The 12,401-nt window shown below is 34.7% G+C and overlaps 3 protein-coding genes across 5 annotated transcripts in view; 1 reads left to right on the top strand and 2 right to left on the bottom strand.

The window, feature by feature from the left end:
* Window positions 1–5,711, bottom strand: part of LOC127945920 (formin-like protein 1) — an 84,483-nt gene extending 78,772 nt beyond the window's left edge. Inside the window, exon 1 of the mRNA XM_052542109.1 lies at window positions 5,530–5,711. The gene's annotated coding sequence lies outside the window, so the exon portion shown is untranslated. The remainder of the gene's footprint in view (window positions 1–5,529) is intronic.
* A 135-nt stretch (window positions 5,712–5,846) lies between these two features.
* Window positions 5,847–8,505, top strand: LOC127945952 (receptor activity-modifying protein 3). 3 transcript variants are annotated; one of them, XM_052542168.1, is made up of 6 exons: window positions 5,848–5,978; window positions 6,249–6,284; window positions 6,786–6,848; window positions 6,934–6,963; window positions 7,054–7,204; window positions 8,120–8,505. In XM_052542168.1, exons 1-6 carry the CDS (start codon window positions 5,924–5,926, stop codon window positions 8,361–8,363), a joined length of 579 nt encoding a protein of 192 aa, XP_052398128.1. In that variant the 5' UTR covers window positions 5,848–5,923; the 3' UTR covers window positions 8,364–8,505. The 3 variants fall into 3 exon arrangements, with proteins under 3 accessions (XP_052398129.1, XP_052398128.1, XP_052398130.1); XM_052542169.1 differs by lacking the exon at window positions 6,934–6,963 and having other exon boundaries at window positions 5,847–5,978; XM_052542170.1 differs by lacking the exons at window positions 6,786–6,848; window positions 6,934–6,963 and having other exon boundaries at window positions 5,850–5,978.
* Window positions 8,506–9,179: 674 nt separating this feature from the next.
* LOC127945932 (UDP-glucuronosyltransferase 2A2) lies at window positions 9,180–11,808 on the bottom strand. The gene is made up of 2 exons (XM_052542131.1): window positions 11,508–11,808; window positions 9,180–11,163 (listed from the first exon to the last, which is right to left on the bottom strand). The coding sequence occupies exon 2, from the start codon at window positions 11,155–11,157 to the stop codon at window positions 9,553–9,555; it is 1,605 nt and encodes a 534-aa protein (XP_052398091.1). The 5' UTR covers window positions 11,158–11,163; window positions 11,508–11,808; the 3' UTR covers window positions 9,180–9,552.
* Window positions 11,809–12,401: the final 593 nt, after the last annotated feature.

Genomic DNA, 12,401 nt, shown 5'->3' with positions numbered 1-12,401 from the left:
TTGCATTAAAAAACAGAATATCCGAGAGACACAAGCATGTGAGCAATGGTGAAATCGAATGGTTATTAACACATCTTTTATCATTTCTTGTCATCGCTGTGCACATTGCATGTCTCATTGCATTACATTAACATGACTTCAACACATTTTTCACTTCAGCAATTTGAACTTATCTCTGTATTTTGCAACATTAAATATTGCAATAAAAAGATTTTAAAGCATTTGCTCAGCTCAGAGTTAATTTTAACATTAATTAATTAGGAATTATTTATTCAATGCCTTGTAGCACAATATATATATATATAAAATTATATTTTTAAATAAATTTCTCCATGCTATTTGGCGTATTATGTAAGGCTGTTTAACGATGATATTCGCCAGTATGTTTGACAGCAGTTCATTGTGAGTAAAATGTATTTTAAATCTGAAATTAAACATGTTTGCCATGCATGTTGATTGTTTAAATGGTTTGGATCTCTTGGGTTGGTCTTGAGTTCAGCAGAAAGTCATACTGGTTCCCCAAAGTGCAGACCATGTAGGTTATATGTTGTGGTTATATTGTAAGGTTTAATCAGTGGAATCTGAGGTTGAATCTGCATGGGTGTGTGTGTGAGTGTTGCATCAAAACACCACAACCTTTTAAACTTGCAGATGAGAAGAGGTATCTATGAAGAACACAATCACTTAATTGGCCGTAATGACCAGTTAACTGAACGTGATGCCTTTTCTGTTTGTATCTTTGTTTTTGTGTACACTACATGCAAGTGTTGGGCATGTTTCTGAAATGTAATTCAGTCTGAGTAAATCCTGAAGAGGACTGTGAAATTCAAGTGATTAAAAAAAAAGGCACATCTTCTCTTTCTTTCTCACACAGTGCCCTCCACCTTTTCTGTTTCCCACCCATTTCTCTGTTTTGTTTTGAGTAGTTTGTGGTTGGCAGAACGTTGATGGGTACTTAATGTTTACTTGAAGCATGCACACACACACACACACATAACATTTGACCTTGTTTTGGTTGTGGAAGGTAATGGGTTTTGTATTAAGGCTGCAAACTGCAGGCATGAGGTTTTCTTATTATTTAATATAAATATACTTATCTTAATTTCCATCGTAAGGCGTTATTAGCACACTCTCAATGCAAAGACTGTTCCAAGAAGTTTAGTTATATTTAAAAAATATACTACGGTCAATCTTTATTGAAACCCATTTGAGCATCCTGTTCCTGTAGGGAGTGCTCTTGAATAGATAATTAATTCAAATAGTTGAAAGGTTTTAAAGTTTCGATAACAACAAAATGACAGTTTAATCATTTTAACATTACACAAAAGACACCTGGAAGTTACTTTGCATGTGGGCACTTTTATTTCAACACAATGCTTAATGAAGCACATTTGTGCTTTGATGCATTTTTTTTATTGCAAAATAATGTTTTATGTTTGCATTCTGCAGTTCTTCGCTTTACATGCTTTATATTGCTTAATGTGCTTTTAAAATAAAATGTGTGTGTGATTTCAATCATGTCGTTAGTATTAGTGGTGAAATGAAATACCTTGTTCTTTTGAACTGGTATTTTGTGCAAAGCTTCAATTTTGTGTTGGCACCATATGCGTTATTGAGTGAAACAGGAAGTATGCGCATTTAGTGCAGCTGGACAATTTCCGATCTAAATGATTATGCATTGAAAATGTTGTTAACATCTGTAGACTGTAGCACAGAGTAAAAAATCTCGGAATTTTCATAGTGACCCAATTTAAATTGTTTTTACTTTTTTTTATTTTTACATATATATATTTTTTATTTGGAAGCCATTTTTTTTTATTTTTTGTTATTGTGAAACATGATATTGTTAGTCGAAAGTTAATCTAAACATCTAAATCTGTTATTACAAATTTCCATGTTTAGAAAGTTGTTGTCTTGAGATGTCAGGATGGGTTTGTTCCTCTGTCAAAATCACTAGTGAGATGACTGTTTGTCATGTTTTACAGACTGAGTGTGGCGTTTAAAGTGTTTTATTTCAATGAGTGTTAATGATCAATGCATATCAAATCAATTCAGTTCAATTCACTTTGTCACATCTGAGGAACATGTGCAAGGAGTGAAAATGCATATAAATCAAATCAATGCAATAGCAATACAGTAATCTCAACCTGAACCTACACACAAATACATTACAGTAGATCAAAAGGGGCACATTTTAACTACGGTAACTGCATTTTAAGTTCACTCAAGACATTTATTTAGTAAATGAATTCTACTCTAAAAATGCATGAAAACATTTGCCTTTGAGATTTTACAAATGCCTAATTTTAGTCCGTTTTTACCACGTAGTCAAAATATACAAATAAGCAAAATTTCCTACAGCGTGCCTGCTTTTGAGTGGGGTTGGGTGTTAGTTTCACACCCTGCTGTAGTAAGATGCCATGTTTTCAGATCAGCACTTTTCCCTCATGCTGTGTTTTGTTTGTTCATTTTATGCTTATGTTTTATTTTGTATCTGGCATCACTCTAAGCATTTACTTACAGATCCGGGCTGCTGAATGCATACATGCACACACTGTTTCTCAGAGTACTGGATGCCATTCAGACAACTGTGCTCAAAATAAAGATACTCATCAGTAGGGCAGCTTTTTGGTTTGTTTGTGACAGGATGTGACACATGCTAAGTAGTGGCAACATCGCCAAACCAGCTATGGCCCATTTCCTGTGAGTTATTTGCAGAAATAAGTCCTGTTTTTTATTTGACACTGTGCATGGAGTGTTGCTGGCTTCATGTCAAAAATCAGTTTAGTGAAAGAGTCTGCACAGTTGTTCATCTTAAAAAGTGTCAGAGAAACAATAAAAACATTATGCATATAGACCTATTTTAAAATTTAACAAAATGTGACTTAATTTATATATAATTCTACTAGTTTTTCGACTGCTTTGTCTTAATATTTTGAATTAGGTAATAATAATAAATAAATAAAAATTCTGAAGTTTTAAATAAAGATTACTGAAGCACGTTTTACAGGAAAATACTATTTTAGTTTTTCTACCTCAAAATGTCATGTTTGTTGTCTTACTTGCAGATTATTTGTAATTCTTTGTGAATTTTACCAGGAAAGTTCCTTGCATTTTTATTTAATCAAATTTAACAAATGTTTTCATTACAGATTATATAATCAACATAGTGAGTGAGTGTCCCTGGTATTTGGTTTTTATCTCATAACTTCTTTCTGTTTGTCTATGTTTATTTCAGGTTTAAATACATAAAAAAAAAGTTTACAAAAATTAAAATTTTCATTGTAGACTTTTAAACCCCACTATAATATTGTATTTTATTTTTTCTATTGGTTTTGACAGTTTTTAGACTCTTAAAATGATACAATCAGCAGTCACGCTAATTTATTTAAACTAATATTTATTCTAAAGTATTCTTTATATAGGTTCATCATAAGAGTACTTTCAGTTATTAGGATTTATATGAACAAAAAGTATAAATTAAATCAGTTCTGTTGATTTATTGACAGTAAATGACCTTTTAGACAAAGTATGTCAGGTCTTGTTGCATGACTACCTCTCCTATGTTCTCCACAAACGGCATGCCACCTCACGCAAATCAGCCGCGTGTTTTACGTTCAGATATAGATGTAAGGGTTTGGAGATCCCCTTATGACACGTATTTGGGCGGATGCACAAAAACTGCATTAACACACAAAATAAAAAAATTTAAAAAACATTTTGTGCGGCTGAGTTGGCGATGAAAATGTAAATATCATTTTCATATTCTTGCGTCTTCTTGAATTTATAGTTTCTGTAAAGGACAGAAATGTTAAGCACAAACGTTTATAATTTTGGGGTAATCAATGAGAAAAAAAAAACAGTGTGCCAAGAAATGATTTTATCCTGCTGTTTGTGCTGGCGACATCATGGAGTTTCAGCTGTTGTGTTTTATTATCTGAATTTGAGACACAGTTTTAATAGAAGTAATTATGACAAAGCTTTCTTTTGCAATCATATTGCATTTCTTCATTAGAAATCTGTCTATAGAAAGACAAATGAACACAGCTTACTAATGAATAAGAATATATTTTTCACATTCCCTGGAGTGGCTTAGTTTTTCTTTAGCAACAATAGACTACAGGTGCATCTCATCATGAAAATGAGACATCTTTAGCTATTAAAATGTATTAAAACTGCAGTGTGCATTATTTGAAATTGAGTTTTTTTGTGTGTTGCATAATTTACTTTGTGAAGTTTATTTACTCATCTTGATGATAATGCTAAATTACACTGATTCTTTGTAAATATTGCATTATTGTAAATAAAAAATGGCACTAAGACAGAAAGCTTAATTTATGTCAGAATACTGTGTGTACATCAGATAATTCATCGGAAAATTGTGAACAGGGTTGAAAATAAAAGTTTACAGTTTACAACTGTAAAAAAAAAAAAATTAAATTGCTGTACATTACATAAATTTCTCTTCTGTATTGCAGTCTGCAGCAGACAACATTGGTGCTGGCCACAGAAATTCTGCGAGAAGTAGTAACCTACTATATATGTTTTCAGATAGAAACTAGGAAAGGTGTCAGTCTGAAGGAAAAAAAATCAAACAACCTCTACAGTTCAAGTCACACCTGCAAACCACAAGAAGCTGCTTAGAGAGAAATCTAGAGTGTTTTTAGTGAAATTAATGATTTATGACTCAAAAAGGGGGCTTAAAAAAACATTTTTATTCCTTTTTCAATACAACATTACAACATACAATTACAACATTTAAAAAACATAAAATAAAAAAGGTTATTTATTGAAGTTATTGGCTTAAACTCCCATGGAAGCTTTCCATTCCACAAAAGGTTCTTTATAGACAAAAGACAAACAATGGATGACTTATGATTTGTTAAGAGTAAAATAGGAAATGTAAATAATAAAAGTTGATTTTTTTGTAATTTCCCTTAACACAGTAGGAGTGTAAAATAGAATGCAACCACTTAAAACACATGTTAGCCAGCAATTCTATAAATGGAAATAGAGCGCATTTACCTCGAACGTTAGCCAATCACACAACAATCATACAGAATGCATGTGGTCATATTTCATGCAAAATTGTTCATGCAGAAAAACTAAATAGCTTTTTTACAGGCTTTTAACCCTCCTGTAGTGTTGGGGATTTTTTTTTCTTAATTACTTGAAAATAGTTCAACTATTTATTTATTCTTACAATTTTGTGACTTTTTTTCATGCAAAGTTTCACCGCGTCTGTTTTGGAAAGGCTGTACACAAAGTTTACCCCCCCCCCCCCTTGACCCCCATTGTGTTCATGCAGTCGACCAAAAGTCAACTCTTTGAAAAACACAAAAGAGTTAGGTAAAAATAGAAAACATTAATTGTAGCTTGTCAAAGACCAAAATATGGCATACATAAAACATATATAAAGATTAAGAAAAGTGTGTGAAATTAATATTTTTGCCTGTTAGTCTTTTGAATCTCAGATTGTCAGGGAAATGGATGTTAATGAGAACATATCTGATATTAAAGCACACTTACTGGATGTGAAAGTCATGTTGAAGAGCCATTTGGAAGTTGGCAGGAATCATGTAATCCTGTTATTAAATTGTATAATTCCCATTTATCATAGAGCCTTATCAGGACAGGAACTCAATAGATCTTGCTCCAATATGCAATCACAAATCTTTCCACTAACTGGAGCTACCAAGAAATGTCTTATCCCAAACTATCCTCAAACTCCCAGCGGATGGGAATGGGTGGGGTTTTTTCTTTAGGAAAACGCACCAAACACAACACACACACACACACACACACACACACCCCCCTCTTTTGTTTCTCCCCTTAAATGCTCTGGCCACAGCTAACCCAAGTCCATTTATTCACCCTCCCTCACTCTCTCCATATAGTTGACATTTATCATTTGTCTTGCACAATGTTTTATCTTTTTGGACTTCTTTTGCTCTTGCTGGATCCGTCTATGATCTGTGGTAGGAGATTTTCAGTTTAAGATCTAACATAAAGCATGAGATTATCTGTATGAACGTCTGACAGCGATGCCACTGCTCTTATATTTGGAAATTATCTGAGAGACATGAAACATATTACAAGCTATTCCATGAATCAGTGAGCTTCGCTACTGCTGCACTAAACATTCAACCTCTTTGCAATAGAATAGATTTATTATAAAAAAGTTGTAGTGTTAATGAATATCTGGTCGCAAAATGGGTGATCATTAATAAGTTTATTTATATTCTCAGGTCAAACGACGCAAGATAACAGAACAGAGTTTGAAGGTAAGGGACTGTCTACTAAATCATCTTTCAGTGTCATCAAATGTCATCATATTCTAATTTGTTGAGATAGTGAATCGGTGGGTTTTTGTTACATGTGAGCCAAAATCATCACAATTAAAAGAACCAAAGACATAAACTACTTCAGTCTGTGTGCATTGAATTTATTTAATACACAAGTTTCACGATTTGAGTTGAATTACTGAAATAAATGAACTTTTCCACGACAATTCTAATTTATTGAGATGCACCTGTAAGTTTATATCAATTTTTTTTAATTCTCAAAGATGGAGATTTATACAGTTAATGAGGGACACTACTGTATTTTAATGTCTTTTTTTAGTTTTTCTTCTGTGTATTTAATACAGAAATATTTTCAGATTTCAGATTTTTTTTAAATGCCAATGGATGGTGAATAGTGTCTGTTCACACTATATTGTATTGCATTCATAATAAGAAGGATCAAATGTCATTTTATTCATTCTGTAATGGTCTTTTCTCAAGATGAGAGTATCAGAGTCAAAAATGAAAGTGTACAGCAAGAACTGAACAATTATTTAAACACGGGTACGTACTGTAATGTCTGCATTATTTAAACTTGATCTCATCGCATACACTTTTGACATTCATAATGACATTTTCACTTTTTCAGAGAGACCCAACGTCACATATGAGGACAGTGGTAAGACAGTTTTGTGATGCTTTATGTGTGAGCTATTAATCTTCACTAGATCACTTGTTATCAGCCATTAAAAAATCTCTTGTGTCTCAGAGAATTTTCAGAATCAAAGTTTTCAAAAACGCTTCAGTCACTGTCGAGAGGAGAAGTTGAAGGATTATTGTAGAAATTGCTCGGAGATTTTCAGTGAAGTCATGAGTGAAATTGGAGGGGAGAACTGGTGTATTATGGAGATTGTGATAAGGTAAGTCATGTGACATTACTTAAAAGGAGACACTTCTAGAGTAGTATCGTATTTTACTCTTTAATCACTTTAATCACTATTTTTGGACTATTTTATTATTTGATGGATTGTTTTAGGCATGCTTTTGCAGCTATACGCGTATATGTTTGTGTGTTGAGTTTGTGTGTTACTGATGGCCATATCAAATTCCTGTGTATCTGCTGATGCATTTGGCGAATAAAGTGTTTCTTATCTTATCTTATCTTATCTTTTCATTCTGTATGCACAAGTTGTACTGAGAAATGACAAATGTTGCTAAACTACATAGTATATGCATAAAGGAAGGAAATGAGCAGGGAAACAATTGAAGGATGTTTTAAAAAAAGATTAGATAATCTTGAAGCCTGTTGCTGGCAACTTAGAGGACTCAGAGACCTTCTGGTCTATTAAAAGAGAGAGAACTAGATAGATAAGAACTGTTGTTGTGAACCAGAATGATTTTGCCACTGTTTTCTGCCAAATACTGCACAACTCACTTTAAGACGAATTCATAAGACAACAGTAGCACTACCTACATTTTAAAAGTTTGGACAGTAAATACAACAATATTGTGAAATATAAATGCAATTCAAAACAACTGTTTTCTATGTGAATATAATATAAATTGTATTTTTTTCAGCATCATTCCTCCAGTCTTCAGTGTCACACGATTCTTCAGAAATCATTCTAATATGCTGATTTGCTGCTCATTAAAACATTCATTTTTTGCGTAAACTGTGATACATTTTATATACGTCGGAATTCTTTAATGAATAGAAAGATCAAAACACAGCTTTTTCTTTTTTTATTGACTCTCTCTCTCTCTCCCTCTCCCTCTCTCTCTCTCTCTCTCTCTCTCTCTCTCTCGCTGTCTCTCTCTCACATGCCTATGTCCAGATACTACAACCAGTTAACTGTGTGTATGGACATCGTATCCAGTCTCTCTGATTGCTTTTACCCTAATCATGTTGTGGAGCAGGAGTTTGTGAAGATACACCAGCAGTACTTCAGCCTTTGCAGGAATGAAGAGGATTTACTGGACGCCCCGGCTGGAGTCGTGCTTGTGTCCACCCTGCTGCCTATCCTTCTCATACCCTTCATAGTGTACATTGTGGTCTGGAAGAGTAGTTTAAGGGACTGAATGCTTTTACATTATCCCAGAAAGTGATAAAAACTCTTTACTCACCCTCATGTCATTCCAAACCTGTGTGACTTTCATTCTTCTAAAGAAGATATTTTGGAGTTGTTGTTTTTCAGAGCAATGAAAATGATTGGAATGAAGTTAGGGTAGGTAAATGAAGACTCAGTTTTTAAAGTAAGAGCCAGCTTTAAAGTAAAGATTGAATGTAGTATACAGTTTGTGTGGCTCACAATGATGTAAATAAAATACACACAGTGGGTGTGTGATTTTTCTGCACACTAAGAGTAAAAGAGTCTGATATAATGTACGATTTGTGATCACGATATTAATATACTGTGACACTGAATTTTTTTTAATGAAATACTGAATGCATGTATTCTGCTGTACTTTATTCTGTTGTTGAATGTCAATGTTTAAGTTTGAAACTTGTTCAACAAATGTATATCTAAAAATACATTTAACAAAATATGAAGGGCTTGTTTTGAATACATTAAATAAGGATATTCATAATGCATGCATAATGCCTTATAAAAACACTATATTTTATATCTGTGTTGCATCATCTGTGTTGAATAATCAAAACTACGGTTATAATAATTCCTAACTCTTTGTTGTTTTAGGAGTGCAATGTTTTATATAACAAAATGAACACATTAGTTTACAAGTTGAAATGCATTATAGTTACGAAAGTAAAAGTGCTCTTAAAGGTAACTGCAAATAGACAATATAACTGCTGTTATGATTATTTGTCATGCAAACTACTAATTTAGCTATTATGCATTAATTATAATAAGACATGGCATTACAAACATGGAATTGTTTTATTCATTTATTTTTTTTCATGCATTGGTCACAATTTTGGGCTCTTTTCTCAAAGTATTGGTTCAGACTAGTGAAAAGAAAATATCCAAAATGCACAAGGCTTTATTTCACATTTCTGTTCTGGAATGGTATCTTTAATCAGTGCATATATATTTAGATAATGCCTCCTTTGGATATTTAAACATCATTTAAGAAAACTTGTAATTGCTTATGTAATCAAGTGAGGAAGTATAATGATATTCATTAGTAATTTTTTACCCTATTCATCTGGGGATCCTTTCCTTAAGAATACCTCTATAATACATTATAAATACAGGCTTCATAAAAAAAGTTTTACCAACAATTGTTACAAGTGTTCATCAATGCATCACTCACGTTTTGATTTCTGTCTCCTGCACAGTCTAAAACACAAATAGCGTATTGTAAGAACCACAGCTCCGCCTACTGCCAACACCACTGCTAGCAAAAATGCCATCACGTCTAAAGAGTGATATGAGTACCAGGGCATCTTATAAGAGTCTGTACGTAAATGTGCTGCACCCTTATGCCGCATGACATACTCTATCCAAAAGAGGGCGCTGTCTTGAGGTTGTATAGGCTGGTCTCTGTGTAGCCTAGACAGCCGTTGCATATTGTCCCTGTACGAGGGCTGATGTAAAACCTCCTGCATTGCCTCCAAAAAGCTCTGGGTGTCCAGTTTAGTGACGTCAAGAACCTTAGCAGCCCCTCGTATCTTGAGACGCAACATATTCTCAGGTTGGTCAAAAAGCAAGGGAATCCCAATCACCGGAACACCATGGTAGATAGACTCATAAATACCATTTGTTCCACCATGAGCGACAAATGCACGCGTTTTAGGGTGACCGAGAAGATCGTTCTGAGGGAGCCACTCAACCAGAAGAGTGTTATTTCCCAGATTATGAGGACGCTCTCCTAAGTGCCTCCAGATGACTCGCTGAGGCAGCTGAGAAAAACCTGCAGCGATTTCAGACGTGATTTCTCTTGGAAGACCTTTCACGAGGGTCCCAAGCGACATCACAACCACCCCGTGTTCTCCTGAACCTTGCACAAACTCCTCCAAGTCTGGAGGTAGGGGCTTGGAGGGTTTGCATTGGAAGCCTCCGATGTAGACGATGTTTGGCATTGTTGGACGCGGGAACTCGAAGACGAAATCTGATCGCATGAGCCAAATATCTGCGCCTTGCAGCAAGTGGTAGAAATCAGTTTCGGGTCCAAAGTAGCGTGCAACCAGTTTGTCATATTCTGGTCTCACTATAAAATGGTCTATGCACATGTTTAGCACATAATGGAAGATGTTCTTGAGCCTTTCTCCAAACGACATGTGGTTTGACAATTGGCTTCCTGCTGCTGGGACATATGAAACTGGAGAAGGCGCGACAACAAAGTGCCCTTCTCCGCTGGTGATCCATCTCACATTGTACACCATTGGTAATTTGAGTTTATGAGCAACCAGCACACCTGCAGGCAAACCTGGATCTATCAGAACCAAGTCGTAATGTCCCTCATAGAGCTGTTTCATCAACACCGGGTTTTCAAAAATCTCCACAACCAGTTGACTTGCTTGCCAGTGCATGCCATAGAGAGTCGTCAGCATCTGCCAATAGAACTGAACGAACGCAAGTGGTGATCCTCCATGTTTTTTTATCTCGAGCATTTTGCTCAGGAACGAGATGAAGAAATCTTGTTTCTCAAGGTTTATTGGCTCCGGTAGTGTCACCGTTATGGCTTTGTAGTGCGGTGAATGCTCTTTGACGTACCAGCTGCTAGCGGTTCGAACCACGGTGACCTGGTGTCCGCTGGAGTGTAGGTCCTCAATCAGTATATTCATGTTGACCCAGTGGCTGCCATCCACAGGAAAAACAAGGACCTTGCCGGCCAGAGCAGAGGGAAGGTCGGTGGAGAGGAGTACGAATAGCAACAGAAGACCCCATGAAGATTTTAAGACATTCATTGCTCCCTAATACACAGAAAAACATTAATGTTTACTAGACAGACTTTATGCATGACATGATAAAACTGTAATTCCTTGAACAAAAATTGTGCTCTGTGTTTATTTGATCTAACACATTCCTATAATTCCGGAAAATACTTCATGCTTGAGTGCATGCATGGACACACACAGTGTTTCTGAATCCCTGAACAGTAGGTATTATTTAAAACAAACAAAACTTTAGAAACTTTTTTTTTTTCAACAAAAACTTTAGATAGTAATAAGGAAAAGATTAAATGCTGCAGAAACAGAACTGATTAAACTGGATGTGGTTTTGTTGCAAAGAAAAGAGGAAAATAAATCACTATTACCTTCTTATGTTGCCTCTCTTCCTCTCTCCGATGAAACGAGGGTTTGTTCAGTCTGGTTCCAAGTCCAAATCATGCTTTAGTATTGCATAACTGAGTAGAAGTAATCCTAGAACATGGGCGTTGTTAATGCAGCTGTGTGTTGGAGTTTGCGTGAGAAGCAAAAAGCCTCATCCAATGCTTCCTCCAGGACCTACAACATGGAAAATGCACCTAACTATTGACAGAAATCCCACTAAATAGATGAGAGAGTACATGAAAGAGGCGAAGAAATGAAAGTGAATCATTAATTCTATTGCGTTTTCTCTCTTCCTCTTTACTGGCACAGTTCAAGGATGATGGCAACACGGTTCTATGCTTAATATATTTAGCAAATTAGATCTAAGGTTCAGGTAATTAAACTCCTTAGATAACAATAAAGTGTGAGACTGTGAAGCATGCAAGACAACACGAGAATGGAGAAAAAATAGAAAATAGGAAGAAAGAGATTTCAAATAGTAAAAAAGTAAACTCCTTGTAAAAGGCATCATTCTATAACCAAATTATTAAATACTATGAACTATTTCACTTTATGTTATTTTGCGTAATAATAATAAAAAAGCCTAATTTATGATTTATTTTTGTTTACTTTGGTTAAGCATTAGTACAAGGTCTAACCAGTGTGCATAACACAAATCTAAAGTAAATAAAATGTGTAAGGTTTCATAATAGATTTAAATCACTTTAATTGTGTTTGTACACTGATTTCTTTTCATTGATAATATCAATGCTAAAACTTTAAAATTTGTGTATAAAATGTACAAGGTCAAAGTTCAGAGTATTAGACTGATGAGCACATGGAGATATGTTGAGAAAATTAATTTACATATTGGTGAAGAAAATTATCATTGCACTTCA

The sequence above is a fragment of the Carassius gibelio genome, chromosome A24 (assembly GCF_023724105.1).
Source record: "Carassius gibelio isolate Cgi1373 ecotype wild population from Czech Republic chromosome A24, carGib1.2-hapl.c, whole genome shotgun sequence".
NCBI classification, from domain to species: Eukaryota; Metazoa; Chordata; class Actinopteri; order Cypriniformes; family Cyprinidae; genus Carassius; species Carassius gibelio.
This window is presented reverse-complemented; position numbering and strand designations above follow the sequence as displayed.